The sequence below is a fragment of the Sebastes fasciatus genome, chromosome 6 (genome assembly GCF_043250625.1).
Source record: "Sebastes fasciatus isolate fSebFas1 chromosome 6, fSebFas1.pri, whole genome shotgun sequence".
NCBI classification, from domain to species: Eukaryota; Metazoa; Chordata; class Actinopteri; order Perciformes; family Sebastidae; genus Sebastes; species Sebastes fasciatus.
This window is the reverse complement of record NC_133800.1, coordinates 30,473,923-30,501,221: the sequence shown is the minus strand read 5'-3', so window position 1 is coordinate 30,501,221 and position 27,299 is coordinate 30,473,923. Positions and strand designations below refer to the sequence as shown.

At 38.9% G+C, this 27,299-nt stretch overlaps 2 protein-coding genes across 4 annotated transcripts; both read left to right on the top strand.

Moving 5' to 3' along the window:
* Positions 1-323: 323 nt before the first annotated feature.
* Positions 324-12,743, top strand: LOC141769752 (endoplasmic reticulum aminopeptidase 1-like). Its single transcript, XM_074639144.1, has 19 exons — positions 324-462; positions 1,655-2,173; positions 2,901-3,039; positions 3,248-3,382; positions 3,535-3,655; positions 3,852-4,006; positions 4,207-4,320; positions 4,642-4,773; positions 4,946-5,077; positions 5,643-5,726; positions 6,029-6,186; positions 6,576-6,655; positions 6,770-6,953; positions 7,122-7,278; positions 8,727-8,911; positions 9,077-9,238; positions 9,374-9,514; positions 10,447-10,528; positions 10,642-12,743. Exons 2-19 carry the CDS (start codon positions 1,683-1,685, stop codon positions 10,810-10,812), a joined length of 2,823 nt encoding a protein of 940 aa, XP_074495245.1. The 5' UTR covers positions 324-462; positions 1,655-1,682; the 3' UTR covers positions 10,813-12,743.
* Positions 12,744-13,797: 1,054 nt separating this feature from the next.
* LOC141769751 (uncharacterized) lies at positions 13,798-19,378 on the top strand. 3 transcript variants are annotated; one of them, XM_074639143.1, is made up of 4 exons: positions 13,798-14,040; positions 16,458-16,554; positions 17,038-17,314; positions 17,458-19,378. In XM_074639143.1, exons 2-4 carry the CDS (start codon positions 16,526-16,528, stop codon positions 17,575-17,577), a joined length of 426 nt encoding a protein of 141 aa, XP_074495244.1. In that variant the 5' UTR covers positions 13,798-14,040; positions 16,458-16,525; the 3' UTR covers positions 17,578-19,378. The 3 variants fall into 3 exon arrangements, with proteins under 3 accessions (XP_074495244.1, XP_074495243.1, XP_074495242.1); XM_074639142.1 differs by lacking the exon at positions 13,798-14,040 and adding an exon at positions 16,223-16,351; XM_074639141.1 differs by lacking the exon at positions 13,798-14,040 and having other exon boundaries at positions 16,367-16,554.
* Positions 19,379-27,299: the final 7,921 nt, after the last annotated feature.

Here is a 27,299-nt window from a genome sequence, read left to right as displayed (position 1 = left end):
GGTACCATCTAGTGGTGAATATATATCATTACAGATCATAACAACACGGAACTTCCTGTTCACATGTCCATGTTTCCTTCTATTTCCTACTGTAACATATGGTCGCTCTTGTTTTGACTTCTTTAGACAGTAACCATGGTGGAGTGATGCAGTTATGCTACTTAATTATTAGTAGCCTATTTGATAAAATAATATATATAACTCATACTTCCTGGACTGGCTGCAGAAGCTGCAGACATGAAAACAAGACATCCTGAAATAATGATAATAAAAAAGCACATCTTATCTTGAATTTAAAGTCATGTCACCAGAGCTGTAGATCACTAAATGATCTGATATCTAACTAACTAACAGTGGACGTTTCCTCTGGTTTCTCCCAGCATGCAACACCTCCTGCATCTCTTTCACTTTCAGTCTTGAAGCAGCTAAATGTGCTAAACACTTCGTGCTCAGGACGACTCGGTAAGTTGACATTTTCTTTGACATATGCTGACGTTACATCACACAAATGATTAATGTTAACAATGTAAGATAATAATCGATAAAATGCATCAGTTTTGATTAAATAGGAGGGTTTTTTTCGACCATAAATGAATGGAAACTTTGTGTGAAATCGAAAGTGTTGCACTTCCAGCTCATCTGCCATGTTTGTGCGTTGTCACTATTTTATTCTTATTCACTGTGTTTGTTTGCGTAGCAGCAGTTTGATTCACTTTACAGCTATGAGTTTTTAGGAAAGTGAAATGCATATTAAGAATGTGACACCTAAGAAATGTGATGCAAAATCTTTCAATGGACAATAAAGTCTTGGTTGTTCACTAAGAACTCGTCTATCTGTGTCCACATGTCCTTGGGAAATAAGATAAGCTATTAATCAGAATCAGAAATACTTTATTGAAATTAATTAAATAAATATATGAATAATAAATGAAAAAACAAATGCATAAATAAATAAATAAACAAAAAATAAATGAATACATTTAAAAAATAATACATAAATAAATAAAAGGGGAAAATTAAACAGAAGAATAAATAAATAAGGGAATTAATACAACAATAAATAAAATAAAGAGGCAAATTAAAACAGAAATACCAATATATGTCACATTTGATCAATTAATTCATTAAGGGCTAAATTTATTTCTAATATTATTTTTTCTACATTTAATGACATATTTATTGAGTCATTTATTTATTCATTTATTTTTTATTTTGGCAGGTCTTTCTCCATAATTGAGACGTTACAGTTGCTCTTGTATACAAGCATAAAGAAATGTAAGAAAATAGAAATAAAAGAGTATGTAACATGCAAATTATGTACATAATGCTACAATATATAGCACAATATATGTAGAGAAATATAAATAAATCATAAAAATAAGAATAAGAAATTGGAAATATAAGATATATGTACAAATATCTGCATCAAACACATACAATATATAACTACAGTGTAAATAATTATATACAAAATGCTGAGGAGTGGGATTAATTAATTGTTCTGAATATTATTATATTAAATAAGAGTAATTCTTGAAATGCACAGTACAGAATAAATGCAGTATTGATGACACTATGAGTATTGCAGAGTTGAATTATTGTGCAGTTTTAGTAGTATCTTTCTACATAATTTTTATGTTTTGGTGTATTACAGGTGAGGATTTCCTGCTTTCATTGTCACCATGTTAGCAGCACCTCTCCTACTGCTGCTGTTCGTTCCCTTTCCTCCCTCATCAGGAGCTCAGCTACCAGATCAGGGTCAAGCCAAGAACGCCCCCATAGCCACCAACGGCCAGCCGTTCCCATGGGACCGCATGAGACTTCCTAAAACCATCTCCCCCGTCCACTATGACCTGACCATCCACCCCAACCTGACCACCCTCGACTTCACCGGAGTCGTTCGTATCCAGCTGGACGTGCACGAAGACACCAGCACCATCATCCTCCACTCCAAGCAGCTGCAGATATCCAACGTGTGGCTCCTTATACCTGAAGGTTTGCAGCCTCTCCGGGTGTTGGAGTATCCTCGTTTCCATGAGATCGCTCTGCTGTCAGACTCGGTGCTGACCAAAGGTAGGAGGTATGAAGTCCAGCTGGAGTTTGCTGCCAACTTTTCTGACAGCTTCCATGGTTTCTACAAGAGCACCTACCGCACCAGCAGTGGAGAAGTCCGGTAATAACTTCTTCTTCTATGTTTCTTTGAAAGCAGCTGTATGTAGCATTTTAACATCACTGAATCAGCAACACATTAAGTTGAGATGTAAATGTAAACACAATAAATCAAGACCATAAGTGACCCAACACGTTCTCATCCCAACTCGTCACTTACTGACGCTTTGTCAGACCCCTCCGCATCACTTTTTGTTCGCAGTAAACACACGTTGTGAATTAAAGAAAAACACTTGCTTAGGTTTAGGAAAAAATAACATGGTTGTGCTTAAAATTACTACATTTTTACAGTGCAAATGTGACTTGACGCACAATAAGTGGAAGTGAAATGTACGAAACACGAACAGTGGTCTCCTGAATTGGATGAAAGTCGTGTGCTTGTTGTTCCCCTTGGGAATGAGAACGAGATGAGTGGACATAAAATTAGTGGCCTGATGTGGTGATGTTGTTTGTCCAGACAAATATGCAACTGGAAACACAGGGGTTGATGGGAAATGTAGTCTTCATTTTGAGAACCAGCACTACCACCACTATCATAAGTATGAGACAGAGGCTATCAGTAATGTTAATGATGGTGTCATTTGTTTACAAGTGCAACAACTTTGTCAATGATAAATTGATTCTGAAAATGCTACATATAGCAGCTTTAATTATCCTTTTAATCTTCTCACAGCTTGCTCTGTTAAACATAATATAACCTTTATTTCACCATTATTTATTTGCATTATTAGGGTTCTGGCTTCCACGCAGTTTGAAGCCACCTTTGCTCGAGGAGCTTTCCCCTGTTTCGATGAGCCCGCCTTCAAAGCCAACTACACCATACGGATTATACGAGAGCCACGCCACATCGCCATATCCAACATGCCCAAGGTACACATGAATGCAGCTATATCAGTTTACTTATCAGAACTTGTTGACAAAAATCAAGTTCTGCCTTCATCTTTGCTGTGAAACTTTAATAATAAGATGCACTACACAGTGAAAAGCATTACGATTTTTAAAAAGGTACTTATTCACCGTACTCTGTCTCTCTCCTTTCTTCTCTCCATTTCTATCACTACACACCTGTGTTTCTCAGGTAAAAACTGTGGCGTTGCCGGGCGGTTTGCTGGAGGATCACTTCGACACGTCTGTAAAAATGAGCACTTACCTGGTGGCTTACATTGTGTCTGACTTCCTGTCCGTGAGCAAGACCACCCGGCATGGTGTCAAGGTGAGGAGGTCAACAGACGCCGGCCATGCCATCATTTAGTTCTCTCACTCAGAAACTGTTTATATATAAAGATATTTGTAACTTTTTAAATGTACAGTATTTTGAATCGACAGTATACATTTTAAATTGTTTTGTTTTGTGATTACCGTCAGATTTCAGTCTACGCTGTACCTGAGAAGATCGACCAGACGGCCTACGCGCTGGATGCTGCTGTCAAGCTGTTGGAGTTCTACAATGAATATTTTGATATTCCTTACCCACTCCCCAAACAGGGTGAGTAGAAATACATGTTATTATCTTATTATTAAGCCACTGGAGTCACAGTAGCTGCAGTATTTACTTTGTAAAAATTGTTGTTATAGTTATTAATATTTGTGTTAGTACATATTTCAGAGGAGTTGGACCAGCAGGTGATGTGAATGTCCCATATGTGTAGTTGTACTTATGTGCTTGCTGTTGTACCCTGCAGACCTGGCTGCTATCCCTGACTTCCAGTCGGGTGCGATGGAGAACTGGGGGCTGACCACCTACAGGGAGACGGGCCTCCTCTTCGACCCTGACAAGTCCTCAGTTTCAGACAAACTGGGCATCACCAAGGTCATCGCCCATGAGCTCGCACACCAGGTAGCTGGCCTGCATCGGTTTTGAAAAATAACTAGTTGATGTCACAGGTCATCAGGTTAGGAAGATACAAGTTGCTTTTATGAGGAGGTGATTGAAGTCAGAAGCTGCTGTCTCATGCTACAAGCTGAGACTAAGATGCATTTGTATGTTAAATACTGGTTTTGCACATGAAGCTCATACATGCTCTTCTTCCTGTCCAGTGGTTTGGGAACCTGGTGACGATGGAGTGGTGGAATGACCTGTGGCTCAATGAGGGTTTCGCAAAGTTCATGGAGTTTATTTCTCTCGACATCACCTACCCGGAGCTGCAAGTGGTGAGAGCCGAGCACAGGGATCGGACCTGTATCTTACTTATGTTCAGAACAGACAAATCAGCAATTCAGTACAGTGTGTCTTTCATAAGCTCTTCAAGTTTAATTAAAAAAGAAATCTATTAATGGTACAGTGGTATAAAAGTATAGTACAGTACATTAGCTGAATAACTCATGTCATCAGCTTTTTGTTAGATATGTCTACAGTATTTCTGTATTATTTTGACATTGCAATGTGTGTGCTTTACGTTGATGTTTTTTTAAAAATGTTTGTCCCAAGTCAGACCTGAACTACACTATCTCTCTCCTCTCTCTTTCTCCCAGGATGACTTCTTCTTGGGGAAATGTTTTGAGGCCATGGAGGTCGACTCCCTCAGCTCCTCCCACCCCATCTCCACCCCCGTGGAAAACCCCACGCAGATCCAGGAGATGTTCGACGACGTTTCATACGATAAGGTCAGCCTCATTCTGTCAGAGGACCAACCGTTTGGTGCTGATGCTCTTGGATATTTGAACTGTGCAAACAATTTTCTGGGCATAAATCATAATTTGCATGAATGAGTTATTCCCAACGCTTAACCCAAACTGTGCAGTCGAAACAAATCATTAAAATACATTTTAATTTCAGGGAGCATGTATTCTGAATATGCTGCGGGACTTCCTGACTCCTGAGGCTTTTGAGATTGGCATCATCCGATACCTGAAGCGCTACAGCTACCAAAACACTGTCAACAGCCACCTGTGGGAGAGCCTAACTGATGTGAGTGATGTGTGTGTGTGAATGTGTGAGTATGGCTAAGTGATTGAGGGATATACCACAATGTCTGGACTGCTGTCTTTTTTGCTTAGGAAGGTTTCTATCTGAGTGAAATGACCCGGAAGTATTTAAGTAGCAGCCATGATAAGAGTCGGTCGAATTCTCTAAATGCTAAGGAAAGGTGCTTCAATGCTTCCTTTCTTACCTCCTTTAGCATAGGATACACTGGACCAGCATTTACCAAAGGAAAGGATTTTGTCACTGTACTCATTTTCTATGTGTTATAAATGAAGTAAAGAATTCTCCTTCACATCTTTCCTTGACCTCATGACATTTTCCATGGAGGTCAAGGAAAAGTTGTGTGGAAAACACATTTGGATGTCATTTTTTTACTATTTGACTACAGCCCTGGTGTCACATTTACATGAGCTTAAAATAAGTGTTGTTGCCTGTTTCTCAGTTCACCATACAAATATTTTTGTGAGACAAATTTGCCATATACGCCATTCACTGCTAGTGTTGGGACTGCTGTGATTCTCTGCTAAAGTTTTTTGCGCTTCCCCACCAGATCTGCAGCTCAGACAATCTGGACGAAGGCCGAATAAAACACAAAGAATTCTGCTCAAAGCGCAGCGTCCAGTCTGGAGCCTCTGTAAGTTTTCAACAGTTTCAACAAAGCACTCTGACGGAGCAAACAGACTCTAGTTATTATAATTACATTGAGCTCCGCAAGCATAATTAATCTAAGTAGAATTTCACTCATGTCATTTGTTTTCATTTTCTTTCCTACTATTTTACGTACATGATATTTTACTACTATCTACACAATTTCCATATTTCTGTATTTCCCAAATGTGCCTCTAGTACTCTCATGTAAGAATGTGCCACAAATCTGTCAGTGTTTATGATGTTAAATCATTTATTGTGTATTGAAATGTGTGTGTTCATACGCAGAAATGGTTCTCGGGTGATGAGCTGGATGTCAAGGCCATCATGGACACCTGGACGCTGCAGGAGGGCTTCCCGCTGGTCACTGTGGATGTCAGAGGTCGGGAGGTCAGGCTCAGTCAGGAGCGTTACCTGAAGACAGACGACCAATCCCTCACTGAAGGGTAAAATGTCACATTAATCACGATTAGTCAATGACAGATCACACGAGTCAAGTATACAGTATCAGTCATTGCAGAAGTGTCTCTTCCTGCATTGAAAGTATATTTTAAAACCACCGTGTCATTCTACCACCAGGTTGTGACAAAGGAAGGACTTTTCAAATAGTACATGCACTGGTGTAGTCTATTTGCAAAAATCCATCAATTTATTGCCAAATTGCAACATCATTTGTTGCAACTTCTGACTTCTAAAAAAGCAAAACTACAGTTTACTAAACAGCTCATTTTTGGGATGTAATAGTATAGCAGTATTTGAAGAAATCACTATGTATAGTTTCAGTTTTTGTTACATTTTATTCCAAATTTTTATTTTTTAAATTGTGTGTTGTCAGATTCCTGTGGCAGATCCCACTGACGTACATGACCAGCGCCTCCAACACCGTCCATCGCTTCCTGCTTAAGACAAAGACTGGTGAGTGTGATGACACTGATTTTTATATTGCTATATTTCTATCCTTTATCCACATATTTAAATTCTACTAGTCTGCATCATTTCAAAGCCTGTCTCTGCTCCTCCTCCATGTAGATGTCCTGTACCTGCCGGAGAAGGTGGACTGGGTGAAGTTCAACGTGGACATGTGCGGCTACTACATGGTCCACTACGCAGGCGAGGGGTGGAACTCCATCATCAAACTGCTGCAGCACAATCACACAGCCCTGAGCAGCAACGACCGCGCCAGCCTCATCCACAACGTCTTCCAGCTGGTCAGGTCTGTTTAAAGATCGGCTAACAACAGCTGAGCCTGCTGTTTATCCTGCATCGCACAATAGTTACTAGTTTTAGCTGACAATTACCATACAAATGGTACAAATTTTGCTGACAAAACGGACAAAACTGCAGCATGGTGTTGATTTTAAGCCTTTCATGTGTGTTGCAGCACAGAGAACGTGAGGCTGGACACGGCTCTGGAGCTGTCTCTTTACCTGTCCAGAGAGACTGAGATCATGTCTGTGACGCAGGGCTTTGGGGAGCTCGTACCTCTTTACAAACTGATGGAGAAGAGAGACATGCCCGCTCTGGAGAACCAGATGAAGGTTAGTGGAGGCAGCATTCATGGCACAAAACAGACAATATTCCATATATTTCAATAAAATCTTGCAGTCTGCCTGAAAGTTGAAACCACTCTTAATGGAGGTTTGTGTCGTCATACTACTTAAAAGGTTTTGGGAAACTCAAACTTGTCTTTGAATGGGATGAATCCAATATGTGAATTGAAACAGCCACTCAGAGCAAAAATCCAGGCAATGACAATAAGAGAGAAATGTGTTCTTCCACTTAAAGATGCCTTGTGGAGTTTTCTTGTAGACAAACAAAAGTTATATTTACATTCAGTGTTACTCACCAAAGCTCATTGTGTGTCGAGGCAAGTTTTTTTAGGTATTTTAAATCCTGTGCTGTTTACTAGCTTGCAGTTTTCTTCTTCACTGCCTTTGCTGGCAAATTGCTGCATTTCTTGGTGCATTACCGCTACCTCAGTTCAGGATCAGTAGGCAACCTCCGGGGTCTGAGAAGTGAAGCCAATGCAGAAGTGCCTTAAACTTGCATTCTTTCTAATATCCAGCAGGGGGCGACTCCTCTGGCTGCAAAAACAAATCTGATTGTATAGAAGTCTATGAGAAAATGAGCCTACTTCTCACTTGATTTATTACCTCAGTAAACATTGTAAACATGAGTTTATGGTCTCAATCTCTAGTTTCAAGTCTTCTTCAATACAGCATGATGTTCATTTAGTAAATTATGGTCCCATTTAGAGTCAAATAGACCATAAAGCAGGGTATGCTTTAGGGCGTGGCTACCTTGTGATTGACAGGTCGCTACCACGGCGTTGTCCGGTCTGGGAGCTCTCCGTGTTTTCGTCTTAAAAATGTAACCCTTTCACAGTGTGTTTACAGTTCATGAAAGTTAATTTTTGGTCGCCTAAAAATGGCAGCGTTGGCTCCACCCTCTCATGTCACTTCGGCATCCACACACCAGTGAGCTTTATGGTTACTACATTCACTTCTTCTATACAGTCTATGCCTACCATTGGCAGGAATGTGCATATGCGTGCTTGTGCACGAGACAAACAAAAAGGGGACCCACTTCCTCATATTGCTACAAGAGGTCAAAAACTGCAAGGAACCTTCAAACTTCTAGTGCTTCTGTGTTGCAAGAACGGTATCCACACTGAGTCATGGTTCCTTGCATAAGCACTAGAAAACCCTGAAAAAACAATGTGCACATGTTGTATAAGCAGAGTGCTCCTTGTAACTTCTGGCAGTTCAAACAAAGCAAAATTCCTCCTCTCAGGCTTTGAACCAGAATACAACACAAGTTCAGGAAACACACAGTTGAAATTTAGTTATTTTAACATTTACCTTTTTAATATATAATGTTTAAGGATTGATGTAGGGCTGAAACTAGCAACTATTTTCAACATTTCTTTGGTTAATTCATTGATCATTTTGTCTGTAAAACGTTACTGACTGCGTGTGTTTCTCAGGACTACATTGTGGATCTGTTCCGGGGGCTGATTGATCGGCAGGAGTGGACTGACTCTGGATCAGTGTCTGAGCGAATGCAGAGGAGCTACCTGCTGCTGTTTAGCTGCGTCAGGAACTACGCGCCCTGCGTGACAAAAGCCACCGAGCTCTTTAACAAGTGGATGGACTCTGACGGCACCATGAGGTCAGTAGTGATAAACGGCACACCAGACAGTTTCCTTTAGATATTTGTGTATGATTGCTCCTCACAAACACTGCCTCGGTTCAGAGCTGAGCTTTCAATATTTGCCGCACTTGTATGTAGAGATTAAAAGTTTTCAGATGACCTGGAATCCTTCTCTGTCTTTAGCCTCCCTGTTGACGTCACCATGGCTGTGTTTGTGATTGGAGCTCGAACACCAGAGGGGTGGGACTTCCTGTTTGAGAAGTACCGCAGTTCGATGCAAATGTCTGTAAAGAGCCGCATGAAGATTGCAATGGCTGTCAGCCCCCTGCAGGACAAGCTCAAGTGGTGGGTACATTGTGATTCACACTACAGCGAGCATTTTGTTTACCTTGCTTTTTATACTCTCCAACTCCGTCCTCTCTGCTTTCTCCCACTGTTTCTATTTCTTTCTGTTTCCTTTACCTTTATATCTGTGTGCAGGATGATGGAGCAGAGCCTCCAGGGTGAGGTGATGAAGACTCAGGACCTCTCGGGCGTGGTCGTCAGTGTCAGCAAGAACCCCCGTGGCTACAAACTGGCCTGGGACTTCGTCCGAGCCAACTGGCACACTCTGATCAAGAAGTTAGTGAGCCCATCATGCATGTCCTTTACATCCATCTCTACGTTTTACACTCTGTTTTGCAATCCAAGAATGTTAGTCAAAAACTTCTTAACCCTTTAAAAACGGACCTCCCCTGGATCGTTGTTTGCATGATCCTGTGTAAATTGATATAAAATAAAAAACATAATAGCTAGAGCATTCATTATTTTTGCCGCTGAAAGCTAAGGCTTCTGTCTTTTGCGTCAACATGTTGTACACTCATGATGACGTCATTAGGTTGCGGAACGTGCAGGAAGTAATGAAACTGCTTATAAAAATTAACATACAGTATCTCAAAAACAAAAAAATATGTATAGTTCAAATAACCTATGGAGCGTTAAGAAATATTTTGTTCATGTTTCCACATTTAGAAATCTTTTAGATCAATATGTTTTGTGTTTTATTTAGTAACATTTATTGAAAAAAACTTGTCCGATTTTTATATTTTTTTAAATTATGAAACAATTTCAATACTTTTATCAATTATTATAGTTTATTGACTGACACAATCTTGTAGCTTAGGTTGTACAGATTTTAGGGACATGAAGCATATGAAGATACTCCAAGAAATGACATCACAATAAGAATAAAAATACCAACGTAGGTACTGGAGAACCATTTCTATTGCAGAGTTCAAAGGGTTAAAGCTGCCGTTTTAATAACTTGGTGTCCAAGATATTTAAATCTAAATTTTAGTGTGTTTGCTGACATTTGAGTGTTTTTGTCATTTTACTAGAAAGAACTTCAAGATTCAAAAAGTGTCGATAACGAAGCATTTTTTTAAAAACCCATATGTTGATTTTTGTTAGTTCTGTAGCTCAAATCTGTAGATCCTTAGAATACTTGTTTTTCCACAAAATGTTAGCAGAGTTGTGTTTTCTAAACTTCGTTTTTGTTTGCTTCGATGCCATAGATTTGACTTGGGCTCTAGCACCATATCGCACCTGGTGACTGGGGTGACGGACCAGTATTCTACCAGGGAGATGTTAGATGAGGTAAGGAAGGCTGTGTCTATACTTGTGGGTGTCCATTACTTATGTCTGTCTATAGATTCATGTCAAATATTGGATATTTGTGTTTACAGTAAGTCTACCTTCTCTGTACTCAGGTGAGAAGCTTCTTTGGCTCTCTGACTGAGGAGTCCGGCTCAGAGATGAGGTGTATCCGGCAGTCCTACGAGACCATCGAGGGTAACATCCGCTGGATGGACACCAACCTTCCTCTGCTCCAGGCCTGGCTGGACAAACACAGCCACAGAATCGTGCATGAAGATTTATAGTTCCAGGGGAAACCGAAAAGTTTAGATTGGACGATTATGTGGCTAAAGGCAGAAACGACAAGAGGTATGGATGCAACTCAAAAGACTTGAAGCATCTCTTGGAGTCCGACTTGAATCACAAATTTGATGACTTAATATTTTAACACAGAATTCAAAAAGACTTGCAGTTTAACTTTGATTTTAACACCAGTGACTCCTGACTTATACCCAAATGTCAAGATAAAAGAAACAAATTTGGATGCTGTGTTATCTCAGTGCAAATGATTAATTACCCCAAACCTGACTGACCTGATTTGGCACTTATGTGTCAACACTTATGACTTACTTGTGACTTGCAAAACAATTACGTTCTGCCACCTCTGTAAAATACAGCCTGTGTTGTCCAATGGGGGTGTTCCTCAGGTTCAAAGAGATCTAAGTAGATTTCCTTAAAGACCCCCACATGGGAAAGGTTTTAGGGGGTAACATCACTTTGAAAAAAGTGCTCTGTCATGACACCTGAACATTTGTGCTCAGAGCTGTCTCTGTGTGTGTTTGTATGTTTGTTGGTGTGTGTGTTTGTATGTTTGTTGGTGTGTGTGTTTGTATGTTTGTTGGTGTGTGAAGTTGGGGTGGGTGAGTTTTTACCTGACATTTTAAGATGTTCAAGGATGAATTCTGTGTGATGTCTCTGTTTTTGAAAAGTTAATTTCCATCTGTGCTGCCTTATCACTGCAGAAAGCAACAACATCCATATTGTACAGTGTTGTACAAATAGTAAATGTTGCACAAAAGAAATGTAGTGTACATTGGGTATTTATTTTTTCTCAAATATTTAGGTACCAGAAAAATTCTTCTCTCCTAAAAAAAAAAAAGATTGGATATTCCCTCACCAGAAATTCACAAGAAAGAAGATTACTGCCTTCAGCCTTCAGTAAACATGCTTCAAGTTAAGGGATAAGGGAAACGATAATGAAGCGAGCCGGTCATTGTTGTGAAATAATTTCACAACAATGACCCGCTAGCTGTACATTATCACGCTTATTTCTCGGCTACTTACTTAAGAATTCAATAATTTGACACAAAAAATGGTCCGTCAGAGTCTGACATCAGAACTGCGCCCATAGCAACGGTCTGTTATACATAGCAACGGTCTGCTATAAAGAAATAACAGACCGTAGAACGCCGTGATTGACCAATTAGAATCAAGTATTCAACAAAGCTGTGTCATAAAATGTAGGAATTCCTACAATGGTTACACCTGAATGAATTCGGAAGATATTGTTAAATGCACTTGTTTTTTTGCCCATTTTAAGGGTTGTTGAAAGTTCATGCACTGATCAATTTGAATATTTTGGGCTATTTTGCTTCCATAACATCTTTTTTTCAGACTAGTGGAAAGAAAACATCCAAAATACACATTTAGGTGTTTATTTTACTACTATTTGTCTATTTGTATCTGTAGAATTCTCCTAAATTCACTGAAAGTTAGCAGTAGATAATGCCTCATTTGCATATTTAAACATCAAATTTCAGAAAACTTGTAATACAAAAAATAATTGTCTTATTGTAAGAAATCAACTGGGGAAGTTTCATGGTGATATGTTGGTTCAAAATGTTTGCCCTATTCACCTCTGGTGTCTCCACTTGAATGTGCTGCTGTAGGATCAGATAGAGTTTCCAGTATTGGGAATGTGAATGTGAATTCTGACACCACTGGTCCTTCTTGGTAGTATTTTTAATTTTATTGAAATTCTCATATAAATGCCAAAAGAAAGTGCACTATAAAGAATATGTTGTTACGAAAAGGTCTGTGGTTATTCAACACAACAGTGTCTTATTGTGATGCTACTGTAAAATCGCCTGTAGGACAGGATTCATAGCAATATTTTGTCAAGACAATGTGTGTTCGTTGAATAAAATATTGGACCAATAAAGTTAATTTGACTTAATTTCCATTTGTATTTCTATTATTGTATTGTATTCTATTGTTTTTTACCTTAATAATACTGGTAATGGTTGCATGTGAAGCCCTGGGAGTTATATGGATGTAACCTTTGTACCTTTTCTCTGATCAGCAGGTTGGCAGTAAAGATTACATTTCTAGGTTTGTTTTATAATCATATATTTTCGCCTGTATTTCTATTCAGTCACACAAACACACACACTCGCACAGCATAAAACCAAACTTGAGCAGGTGGCCGAACAACTAAACTCCACCAATTTGTATGCATTAACATCACTTTACTTGTCGGGGAGAGCAGCCTGCTGTTCGGCCTGTGACGACAGTTGCACAATGTACCCTGCTGCTCTGGAGGAGCTTTGCATCTAAACATAACATCTCATGATGTCATAGTGATGTCATCAGGGGTTATCTCGGCTTAGGTTCGAAGGCTACAAAGTTTTAACAGAAAGTCAAACGGGTGGAGTTTGTGAGATATGGGTGTTGAGCTGCATTCTGGTAAATGTAGGATGAAAACTCATGATATTTCAATTCCGTCTCCGTCCCAGTCTTTTGCAAGTGTCCCAACTTTATGGATGTGCAATATTAAACAGCTGGAGTACCCCTTTATTAACCCTGATCCAAAACAATGAGTTAAATGAAAGATGTAACGCTCAAATTTAGTCAAAGAAAATCCCATGAATTGTTGCTTTAATCCTAGTTAAACAAAGTGTGTCACGTTTTTTCCCCCACACAGAGAGCGGTGTCGTCACCTGTCGATTTGACTCTGGAGCACCAGTATTGACTCTATGCTCATGTAAACACTGCAAATTGTAGCTGTTTATTAGGAGTTTTAATCTCTCCTAACCTTTACGTAAAAGTGTATTTTACTGCTCTTCCTCTGCTGCTCTAGTTTCTGAGGTAACTTCCTTCTCAGCTGAGGCCTTGTGGAGAAAGGTAGCTGTCACTTTAAATCTCCTAATGCTGCCATAAACTTCTGATGGACCTTTAGCACAAACTAATAAAACACACCTTCCAACTGATAAAACACTTGCATACATTCACATTTATGAGCATATATTCATACACTTAATATTTGTGTATAAGCTGAGCACGAGCTGTTGATATAACAAAGACTGGTTTGATTTCTGAGGGTGTTTCAGTGGCTGATACACATGCTGGGCTTTGCACTCTAGTGCACGTACACACACACACACACACACCGCTCCCTTCATCAAACTGCACTCTGCTCCAGTGAGTTTTCCTTCCCAGTCGTACACCTGAGGAGAGTCGTCTCTGGACTGGAGGTAAGAGCCTGAAGTTTGTCTTTCTGCTTCCTGTTTATAGAATTAACTGCTTAATGACTGAAAACTGATCAAATTTAATCTGAAGTATCTCAAACGAAGCGTGTAAGGAGCCGTTTATTTGTTTAGTCAGTATTTACAGACTTGGACCCTTGTTCCAATGTGCTCACTGATCATGTGTTGTGTATTTTGACCTCACTTTACCGCTACCTCTCGTGATTTTTGTGGTCCTTTGCTTGGTTTTGTTTAATAATCTATTCAGCATATAAAACATGGTAATGTTAGACCACTTCAAAATATGTATCACACTTTTGTTTGCCTATTAGTACAGATTCAACATCACGTTGACAACTTGATCCACGCTAGGAAAGTTCAGTCAATTTTGATCAAAATGTGTCTTAACGTGTGATAAACTTTGACCAACTTTGTAAGTTCCACCTCACGAGAGGAGATAAAGCGACAGTGTACCCGTAGCTACAACTTGTTAACAGTGACTTTATTGAACTGTAACTTAGTGCAGGGGAACTCGAACTTTTTGGGGCCAGGGACCCCTTAGAGGGGAGAACATTTTCCAAGGACCCCCTCTTAATCGTAACACCAATCAAGCATACGCTTACTACCATTTGTACTCTTAGATGTCATTGTAACTATTTGTATTCTAAAACTGTTCACCTGTTTCACAGTGACACGGAAACACATTTCAATTTTAATCATGTTAAGATAAGATGAGATAATCCTTTATTAGTCCCATAGCTGGGAAATTTGCAACGTTATTGGATGTTAATACCACTTATATACTTTTAAACAGGTGATTTTATTCAACTTGCATTTGGACTCAACTTGACAGTATTTATAGCCTACATCTCAAGTAATTGTTCTCACAAGCTTTCAGAAAATGAACCGTAGCAAGTCTGGCATAGTCCTAATAAATGATATTTAAACTCACCAGTCTAAAGCTGATTTTCAGTACGTCAACTTAAAGATAATGAACTTTTTGCTGTGTGTCACAATCATAGAGTTTCTATTGGCCCAAAGCTAATGTAGGTGGGAGCAATGGACACAGTAGGCTTGTTTTATTGGCACAAATGGTCCTCATCTGTAGATATGTACTTTATTAAAGCACTTTATTTATTTACTAAAGTGTGCTTTGTGCGTTGGTATCTTAACGCCAAGGGCCGGAATTTGACACTCTGTGAATGAGAACGATCTGGTATAATTGTGTTGCTGTCCTATGAAACAATGCATCTCCATCAACTTTTCATGAACATAGAACAGCCCTCTTTTCAGCTTGTGACAATCCAGTTTCAGGCAATCCAGTGTGGTTTTGAATTGGCTACTTAGTTTGAGAGGCCGGAGAATCTTCTCAAGCCAGTTCATTTGACAAAAAAGAAAAAAAAGAAAAAAAGAAAGAGATACTGAGAGAGTTTTATGCAAAAATTAAATTTAGACCACATCTTATGCTTTGATACCGATGCCTTTGACTTCCTTATTTCCTTATTACCTCAGAATGCCCGTTGATCACCTGACAGGTTTCCAAGCTCAGTGGAACAAATGTAATCATCAGATCTTTGCGTAATAATACCAACCAGTGCAGGTTAACTAAAGCGTATATGAGGTTACTGCAGGACAGACTGTTTTCCAGTGAGAGATGTACATCTATCAGTCTATTATCTCTCCGCCTACAAGTAAAGACAGGCAATAAAATATTCTTGGAGCATGGTGTCTTGGGCAAAACATTTATGGGTCTTAAGTTCAAAGTATAGTTTCCTGTTGATCCAAGGAGAGAAAAACAAGGTTAAGCAGCTATAGAGAGACAACATGTTTTTTAAGCGTCAATTTGCAATAGTTGCGACCACGTATGTGTATAGAAGGTATAGAAGCACACCAATGAAAGAGGAACTCTCTGTTGAGACCAATGATGCCTCCCACAAGAGTCTCAAAAACCAACCAGTCAAGGTTTCTACCTGCCAAAGGGGAGCTTTTTTCTTGCCACTGTCGCATAACTATGCTCATGGGGGATCTCTTGTTGGGTCTCTAAATTATAGAGCTAGACCTGCTCTATATGAAAAGCTTGAGATAACTTCTGTTATGATTTGACGATATATCAAAATGAATTGAATAGAATCTACGACAAACGGTTCATGAATTAGGCCAAGGTACATCCGTTTAGAAGTTATGCTCCTTTTTGTTATAGGCCACTCCCACTGCCACACCCCCTTTTTTCCAATTGGCATGACACACACCTTCTCACCCACACACCTGACCTCCATGCCAAACTTCAGCCTCCTATGACAAAAACTGTGGCTGCCAAAGGGTGGGGAAATCCTTGTGGGCCGACCGACCAACTGACATGTTTGCAACTAATAATTGTGTAACTGAAGCTCAATCAATATGCATTGTTCTGTTTGTTTCCCCTTCAGGTTCGTACTGCGTCTCTGACTCCATTTCCATTTTGGTCCATCGGGAGATTATCCACAGAGCTCTAAGGATGCCATTTGACTACATTCCCGTTCTAGAGTAAGGCCCATTTCTTTTCAAAAGTATTATGGTGATAACTCTGCTCTTGACCACAAACTGAGCTTGCATAATTGATGAAGGTGACAAAATATAGAAATGACCATAAAGCCTTTTATTTACACCAAGTAAGGATATATTTCATGTTTTATGTTATATGGGCTATGCCAATACTCAAGGGAGGAAGGGTAATGAGGGTCAGGTGAAGCTAATCAGGACAAGGTAGGTAATCATCACACATGTGGCAATCACAAGGGCAGGAAGGGAAAATACCTGAAACAAGAGACAAGGTGTGAATAAGCACTGGTGTTAGTTGCATTCTAGTTCAATTTATTGAAGTTTTATTTTTAAGAAAAGATTATTATTATTATTTATTTAGTTAGTTTTTTGTATTTTTGTCTCCCTCCAATTTTTGTCTCTCCTCTCACTCCTCCACCTTCCCATTGACAACTCCTTACTCATTTTCTCCTCCTCCTCCTCTTTCAGGATCTTCCTGGGCATCCTGGGCTTCGGCCTCTCCATCATGTTCTGCACGACCTTCTGCAGGGCGTGCAGTCGCCTGAGGGAGGAGCAGATAGAGAGGGAGGCATTGAGACGCAGTGAGCAGAACGGTCGCCCTCCTCCCATATATTTCATCCCCTTCCATGGAAGCAGGCAGGACGGCGAGGACCACCCCAGGGTGCCTCGATACAGCCAGGAGCTCCTCACACCACCAGTATATAGCAACGCTGCCTACTGTGGACCCCCACCTTCATATAATGAGGTGACAAAATAATTTGTCCCATTTTTATTTTGGCACTTCCTGTCCCTGAAACCTTAAATTCACTGCAAAAGTAATGCATCTACCTCAATGTGTATTTCCTCGTATTTAGGTTTGAACTTTGCATTTCCTTCTGTGTATTTCAGCTGGGATTGAAGCCTGAGGATCACCCCCCTGCTTACACCGAGTATACCGTTCCTGTGTATCCCATCACACCTCCACCTCACACAGACATGGTTCAACCACAAACACAGTCACAACAATAAGCCGGCACCATCACACTGGGCCTGTGTTGAGGTTAAGGAGCGTATTGATTACTAAACTGCCGCGTGGACTTGAGTGAGCTGGAACTGGACTTTATAACTTTTCAAAGATTGTTTTTTATTGTGAGCTTGTTTTTTTATTACGGTAATGAATGTGATGATGGCACAAAGCTGCAGAAATGGCACCATGTTTAAAGCTACAGTGCCATGAGTGTATAGCACATAAAACACTTAAGACCCACAATAGATTTTATTCACATGTGTGGTGGTTGTTAAAACGGGATACGTTCACATTATTTCCCTTCTTGTTCTTATTTTCCAACAAGCACGTTTTGCTTTTGGTCCTGTTTTGTTCGCATGTCATGTTTTGTTTTTTCATTAGCAGGATCTCACAAATCACTTTAAGAGTATTAATGAAATGAGTGTAAATTCAGGTGTGAAAGTGAATCCAACGATGCTACTATGTGGCCTTTTATAAGCCCTTTGTTTTGGGTTCATGTCTCCTGAATCATGAGGAGTTTGTGCCATTCCTCCCCCCCTCCCCCCCTCCCCCCGGTTTCCTTTATGTTTCAATTAAACATTTTCTCACCACTTCTAGTTTATCTGATCTTCACAAAATCTGGTACATTATATATTTGGATGAGCTGCATATGTAGTATCAGTCTCCTAGTTGTGGCCTATTTGACAATTAGAAATTAAAACATATTTTTATAATTCAGTTCAATCCTATAAAGTTTGATAGTATTTTGCCGATAGGTGACACAACAAACATGATGAATTGAAATGGCCATAACTTAGTGTTCACTTGATCCTTTGGCACAATGTAACCTTGTACAAAATTCAGATACTCATAGACAGGATTCATACATTTGCCAGAAGCCATAAACACTATTACCTACTCAGGATCTCTTTCTATGCGTATTTTAATGCAGATCCTGATCTACATGCTGATTAAAAATGTTTTCTTTCATCAAAATTACAAGTTTAGAATATTGTTCAGTCTTTGGGAGGTGTGTGCTTCCTGAGTGCTTTGTAGTTTATGTTGTGTTTGATATGTAATATAATACATAATGATATAATACTGAACTGAGTAGCAGCCTTGAGACAAAGGCAGAGACACACTGGATGTATAAAAATCATGTGTTTTTACACGTAGCAGTCGTTTTCAGTGACTGAATGATGTATTCATGTTGCATTTTGACATGATGGTCCAAAGCAACAAACTTGTTCTCAGGTAATCAAAGTTGACTGAAGTTGTCTGTAGATTTTGATATGATTATATTGTGTCATTGTATGTTTAAAGCCATGTTAATAGTATTAATTTACCTGCAAACTGAAAGCAGTATTTTAAGGCCAGAGGTGCTGTATATCTACAGTCTTTCTCAAATGATGTGAATGCATGAAATACTGATGAGAAACTAACAGCCTGATCTGAAAGCAAGAGAGCTGCCTTTTATGAGATTTCTGGAGATTTTGATCCAAACAATGACGATACTGTAAATGAAATGTGTAAACGAGCAAATAGCACGAAAGAAGTGTTTAAATCTCAGGAAAAAATATAGTAGCTGGTCTACAAACAGATCTCTGAATAGAATGACGAAACATTTGTGTCACTCCGAAGATGTGTCTGTAATATCAAGAAACATGTAATTAGTAATATTGACTCAATATAGAAATCTACCTTTATGTCTATATATTTAATTTTATATTATATTTCTATGTAAATATAAGATGTTCATAATGATATCATGTGCACACCATATTTTGTTTTTCAACAAACAATAAATTCAGCCCTGTATCTGAACTTTCTGTTGTGTATCAACACTTAGGCACGAGAGGCGGCGTACGTCAGGACGCCAGTCCCGTGTCATCCAGTCTGACTTTATAAACATTTTTCTTCAGTCCAGCAGAGTCCACTCTTGCACCAAAAGTATAACTTATTACAGTACGCACATGTTAGCCAGGCATTTCTTCAAGAAACAACCTTTCCTGTCCAGTGAAGTTTAGTTAACCGTGAATTTATTCATAAGATCCTAACATCTATGTGCATTTTTTTATCTTCGTTATGCACACAAACAAGTTTTTCTCACTTTTGAAAACTGCTAAAAGTTACAAGGAAACAGTGGTGGAAGAAGTACATTTTACTTAAGTAGCAACACCAGGGTATAACGATACTCTGTTACAAGTATAAGTCCTGCATTCAAAATCTTACTTAAGTAAAAGTACATAAGTATTAGCATCAAAATATACTTAAAGTACCAAAAGTAAAAATTCTCATTCTGGAGAATAATTTATATGATATAATTGTATTAAAATGATTAATGCATTACTGTGTTCATCGCTTTAATGTTGCAGCTGGTAAAGGTGGAGCTCATTTTAATTACTTTATGTGCTGCTGGAAAGCTTAATTCATAATAATAAAACATAATTTCTTAGTTGATTTATATTTTGTATTATTAATGAATGAATCTGCAAAGTAACTATAGTAACTGATGTCGTCAAATAAATGTAGTGCGGTAAAGAGTACAATATTGGCTTCCAAAATGTAGTGGAGTAGAAGTATAAAGTAGCAGAAAATGGTACTCAGTACCTCAAAATTGTACTGAAGTGCAGTACTTGAGTAAATATATTTAGTTATATTCCACAACTGAAAGGAAAAGCCCGCTAAATAGTTGGTGGAGAGTCATAAATCAGATGTATTGGACTGGATGAATTAGTAATCAAATTCTGTAAATCCACAGTCATGCATCTTTTTCTCTGGTTCAGTGAAAGCCGGAGTACACAGGCAGGCTGGCCAGATGTCTACAATCACTAACTCTGAGTGTGGACAGGCTGACATACAGCCACACATGGTCCAACATGTATCACACACATGCACACATGATCTGTAATCCTATATATGTCAGGAGGGCTTCAACGTGTCCCTTTCTCTCTGTTTTACAGCAACTGGATGTGGTGTCGTCTTCCAGCCTCTATAAGGGGAAATCCTCTCCTCTTATACACGTCTTTACTACGCTATGCTATCACTTAAACCATGCAGGGGCGTATATATGTGTGTGTGCAAGTGTCTGTGTGGATGCGTGCTTTAGCTTTAATCCCAGAATATCTTTCTTCCTGTACTCGTTTTAGAGTCAGAATGTAATATTATGACAACAGCTGTTCCTGATTCGTGATATTAAACTCTGCAAGTCATTGAGAATACAACACAAACAATATTAGTCTCTCCTCTCCCTCTTTTCACATGCACACACACTCACACGGACACACATGGTTTTGTTTTGTTTGTAGAAGTATAGGGTGTTGTTGTAAAGTGCACATTAAACACTAGAGGGCAGTGCAAGTGTGTAGACTCGTGCCCTCAGTGTATATTCATATTTATATTATTTCTAGGAAGTTCTTGCATTGTTTTCACCTTCATCACAACGACTCTGTAGTTGGCCGGTAAGTGCCTTGCTCAAGAGCAGATGACAATAAGTGTTCAGAAGAAAGAGCACTCACTTTCGGATTAACGTCTGTCAATAGCTCATCAGACGTGCTGTCTTATGTGTTGACAGAAACAATATTCCACTATGCCTACATCTATATATTACAGGGATGATTGTATTCATTCTCTGTATTATACTGCTACTATGAGTCATGTAACAGCACGGTGATTTCAATAGTTTGGCACATGTGCACACAGGCCAACCAGCCCTTGTATGGAGCTTTGACTCTGTAGCCATAAAAACTTTTGGCTTTGGAAATAAGTAAGAGGTTATCAGTGGGAAAATATGATTCAGAAGGTTGATGGTGCAAGTGAGTAATATAAGTTTAATCAAGTGGAGGGGGTTCAAGGTTCAAGTGAATCAGAATCATGTTAACACATATAAAGAACTTGCAATAAAAAACATAAAAGCTATAAAAAAGCACTATAAGCAGACCTGCCAATCATTCACCTGTATGTTAAACTTTTTTTCTTATTTACCATCTTTTAGTACAAACCTAGGAGTATATATACTGTATTTCCTGTCATGCTTCTAAAGGAGCAAACCGGAGTGACATCATGCAGCGTGCAGGCATCCTATTGGATGATGGCATCAATCTGTAATCAAGCAATGATCTGTATCACCTGTTGCTCCACCTGTCTTCACTCTGTGTCTCGTCAGTGGGCCGTCTCGTGCTCCACTAAATCACAAAGAAAAGAGTAAGTATTACACCAAATGTATTGTGAAATTTATGTATACATCAAAATCAAACAGGCTTAGTTCATAAGAAAACATACAAGCGCTTTGCTGTGGCAGTATAAACCCATAAATCCAGATTTCTGTTTATGCTTTGAAAACATAGACTAGAGAGAGTGTGTTAAAAATATTTTGTTAGTTCCATACTATATCTTGTCTTCTAATTCGCACATTTGTAATCTGAAATATGAATTTTCACTTGTCCTTGCATAATAAAAAAATCTATATTAATTTGAAGAAGTAACTGTAGCAGTAGTAGCAGCAGGATAAATGTATGAAGGGGGACATCTTGAAGTTTCTGTGTCAAAAACTGCTGCTGCTCCTCCTCCACTGTTACACCATGTGTGCATTTCAATACCCATACCACCATACTATTTAGTATGCCAGAAACATATTTAGTATGTCCCAATACATAGTATGTCAAATGCAGTATGCCAAATATACCAGGTCCTACTACGTCCGGTCGCATTTTACAGTATGCAAGCCAGCATGCTTTTCTGGCTATTCTGACCCACAATCCTCTGTGCAGTGGATATATGAGCATGACGAAGTAGTATGTCATAATTGTATGCAACACGGCGGACTCCGTGACGAGGACCCTTGTAGATATAAACAGCTCATTCTAAGCTCAGGAAAACACAACGATTCTTATTTTCAGGTGATTATACACTAATGAAAACATAATAATGAATATTATATTCCATTTCTGCTAATAGATCCCCTTAAATGTTACACACTGTTCCTTTAAGTTATTTTTGTATATAAAAACACATGCATGCATTTCACTTCCTTACATTTCAAGAGGAGTTTGTCATATTTGTATCCCTTTCCTATAACTATAACTATATAGTGCCAACATGCTGATCCTTTCATCTCTAGAGGTCAGCTCTATACTGCCTAAAAATAGGAACTGTTGTTTCCCTTTCCACACACACTCACACACAGGTGAAAAGGGTTTTGCCTGATTGTAGTTGTGAGTTTGATTCATTTGTACTCGGTGAAGGAGTCAAATCTCTTAAATGTGTTGGCACAATTAAGTTTATTGAAGGAATAAAGTTGCTATCCTGATTATTCTATACTTCTTGTATGGGGCAAATATAGCCAATTGTTTTTCCTTGAAGTATTATCTGCTTGCGCCGAGGACCAGCACTATTGAGTTAAACACCATTGGATTATTTTGAATTACATGCAGGGACTTCTACATCAAGGGGGAATGCAGCTGTTGCATCCATAATCTTTTACACTTCTCATTTAGCAGGATTTGTCATGATCATCTTTGTGATCTGGACTCCCATTTAAAACATTGTCTTGTGGGTTTTAATGAGTCTCTCTTTGTGCATTTGTATCAATGACCCACATGTGGGCAGTTTAAGAGGTCAGTCTGTCCATTAAACTACAGTCTGGTTATCAGTGTTTATTAAATCCTGCTGCTGGCAGACACAGCGAGGAACAGAGAGAGACAAGTTAAATTAAAAATGTATTTTGGATGTGAAGCTATTCAGAAAAGGAAAAGCAGCACATTGTCTGAGTGAGTTCTGGTGAGTTTGAGTGCTGCTGCAGCTGTGGAGGAGACATGTGGGATCCTGGAATAGATTTAAAACTCCCTAAGGGCAGCGGAGACAGAGAGAAGCACAGATATAATATAAAAAGGAATGGATGGGATGTTTTTGTGTCTGTGCATGTGAGCATGTCGGTCAAAGAAAGGAGCTGCTGAAGGTATGTGTTTGTGTATGTAAGTCTGTTCTCTGATGAATGATAGCTGAGCACAGTTGCTTTTATTACCAGGATGACCCGACTCTCTCTCTCCTTCCTCCCATTCTCTTCATCCTCCCCTCCCCCTCATCACTGTGATATGAATACACACTGGAGAGCCCCTGGCATTACACTGTCTGATGACGTTCTCGCTGAGTCTTTCCCTGCACGGCTATCTTTGTCTGGCCTTCATCACCACTTCGGCTGTGACAAACTCAAACTGGCAGTACAAGCGCGCCTTTCAGTCTGTATCTGTTCGGCAAAACCGTGAAAAAGGAAAAATTACATGCTAACATGTTGAGTGATTGGCACTATCTGACTTTTCTTTTAAATGAATGCATCATACACAAGGTTTTACTCATCTTAATCTTAGCTTTCTCAATGCAACTGCTGAAGCTCTCGTTTGTTTTTGGATATTTGTAACCTCATTTGATCAAATATTCTACAATGAAGAGTCATCAGACTTTTTCTATTTGTGTGTGTGTCTTTTAATATTTGGTCACCAACAATAGAAGAATATTAGTAAGGTTAACTCAGGATAAATTTGAGTTTTTGTGTCCACAAAAAGCAAAGAAATGAGCACAAAATAAAATTATCTATGCATAATTGAGCTGGCCAAGCTGGTTGCAAACTTGAGCTGATCGATAATGTGACACTACTGAGACTGAGCTGAATCATGCTGTTCATGTTAAGGTGGTGTCATGCTGGTCTCAGTCATTATGCAAACAGCTGGGAAAACTTGCTTCACACCTCGGCCAAATTGGTGGAACTGAAAGCAACAAAAAGAGCAAAACACAAGCTTTTTGAAGATAATCTCGTGCCTGTGGGGTTCCTACAGTTATCCCTAGAATTAGATTTGCCTGATTAACTAAGAGATAGAAGTGTCCTTTGTTCACAGCAACAAATCTATAACATGCCTGATTCAGGCAAAAGCTCATTTTAAAACATGCTTTTATCCCTTCCCTTCCCTTACCATCATAAATGTTGTTTATCTTAGCAATTGCTGATAACTGACCAACCCTAACATGCAAATGAAATCCTTATTTTACACTAAATTATATATAATTTAGTGTAAAATAAGGATTTATAAGATCCTCCTTTAGAACCCAATATGGTATACCATATTGGGTTCTAAAGGAGGATCTTAACCCTTAGAGACCCACACTAAGTTTTGTTTTTTTTAGGGGGGGGGGGGGTACAGGGGGTCTTTAGGGGGAGATAGCAGGTCAACAGTAGATGTCACAAAGAAGTGGTGTACATCACCTGAAAGCTGGGAAATTTGCCATCAAAAACTTGAAAATTTCTGCAAGAATTGCATTTTTCGGCGATTGGTTGGCGAGCGCTTCTGTTCAGCATTATTTAGCCTCCTTCCCGTCTCAGAGGGTTAAAAGAAGTCAATGAAATGATGTTCTTTTACAATTTAATACATTGTTATATTTATACAAAGACTTAACAGCAGAGAGAGGCTTGCATTTTCTAATGATCATGATGACATTTTCCCTACATGTGAAAACAAAGAGTGGCACTTTTCTGCAGCTTTCGGCTGCTGCTGGCGGGACTCAGGAAGGTCAGAGGTCACAAGAAACCAGGAGAGTTGGTGGCTCCAGAGGGACTGAGGGGTCAGAGGTCAATAGATATCATGTTACAGGGGTCTGGGTTAGAGACCTCAGGAGCTTTTCTCATGAAGTACTATTATTTGCATTATTAGTATCATGCTGGAACCAAGTGGAACTTTACGTTGCAGACACTCTGCTTCAAAGAAAGGCCCCTGATTAAGAGATTTCATTTCATTGCTTTCAAAAGGTTTCTTTATACAGCTGCCAATGCTTACAGTATGCCTACATATCTTTGGCATATTGAAATTCTGCAAATAGCAATAAGTTCAAGTAGTGAAGTTAATGTTCTTTTCCTCTCCTAAAGTACTTTCTAACTCCTGTTTTCAAAGGTTTATGTAAATTAGGTTTGCTTCCTGGCTTGCTGACGTTATTTATTTACCTTCACAGCTGTACTTTGAGACAATTATGTAGTCCTCTCTGGCCTCATCCAAAAAATAACATTGGAGAATTATAAAACAAACACAATTTACCTTGAATAGATGCAACATGTTAGAAAGAAAACCAAATAAAAGTGAGCATCTGCATCACTGCTGTGTAAAAACACATTGGACCCTCTTTTCTCCAGTGTGTATTAAATTCAAACTGTGCTGTGTTTTCAGAGTATTTAGTTAAATATGTCTGTATTGATGTAATATGTATCTCTACGGACTATACGTCTGAAAACCCCCAACCTGAAAACAGTTATTTAGTCAGTAGTTGTTTGACTTTGTGTGTGTGTGTTTGCACTGATGGGACAGGGTTGGTAACCATGGAGCTAACCGGGGTGTTTGTTGACGAACAACATTCCAGTGTGCGCCTGACGAGTGTGTGTGTGTGTGTGACCCATTTCAGCACAGGTAAACATCAAGCGTCTATTTAGGGAGGATGATTCTCCTCTGACCAGCTGATGGCCTTTTGAGCGCTCGCTGTGTTGCCTGCAGTCTTCAGGAGAAACTGAGAGGCCTCTGTATTATTATATGGATACTACACAGAAAGCCCCAGTGGAGTCACACAGTATCTTGTGTTTTACACTGTATTGAAAGAAGGATCATCTTCCTCTTTTCCTGCGATTTTATTTAAAGAAATCCCTGTTATTTATAAAACACATCTGCAGTTTTTTAATTCCATCAGCTGTTTTATAGTTTTAAGGGGAGACACTATGTGGTCCTTTCAATTGTAACTTGTGTTTACAACATGGAAAGTCGTGTACACGATATGCGTGACGTTCAAGTGGGTTAAGTCATGAAGAACACCGCTGCTAAGCAACGGCAATATTAACCTATCATATCAACATATAATAAAAGCAACATTTTCCTCAGACCTTATATAAAATTATTAAGAAAAACAATAAACGTGTAAAATTACAATATATTAACTTATTATGCACCAAAAAATGAACTTCCATGGCCTCTGCCATTTCTGACAATGTCAACAAACATGTCACAACTCGCGAACTCTGAGCTTTGAGAAACTTTCAAATTTACGAGGTCGTGAATACCACAAGAAGGGGAGGGGGGGGCGTTCATATGGACTCGTCTCGTGAACACGGTAAACACGACCCCATATGAAGGCAACATCTACAGGTGAATAGAGAACTAATTTTTTACTAATATCACCATGAAACTTCCCCAGTTGATTATTTACATTAAAGCAATTATTTTTTTTGTATCTAAACTTGTATGCTTAAATATTCAAATGTGGCACTATATTATCAAATATATGCTAATTTGCACACATTTCCAGAACAGAAACCTTCATTTTGTTGACATATTTGAGTCAAGAGTTTTTTGACACTGTCAACAGTCATAAAAAACAAAAAAAATTGCATAATTTTAGGAATAAAAGAAGTTCTATAAATCAGACTATGAATGATACATGAACAAACCCCTCAGTTAAAACCTCCAGAATACAGATATGAATTAAACTGGACAGTTTGGTGAATGTAAGTGCCTCTGAAGTGGAGATTTCTGGCTCAGAGTCTGAGAAAAACACAAAGTTTGAGAAAACAGCCTTTAAAGATATGGATTATATAATTCCATACAAAAAACAAATAGATATCACCCCGAAACTTCCCGAGTCTATTACTTACATTAAGACAATTATTTTTTGTATTACAAGTTTTCTGAAATGCTATGTTTAAATATGCAAATGAGGCATT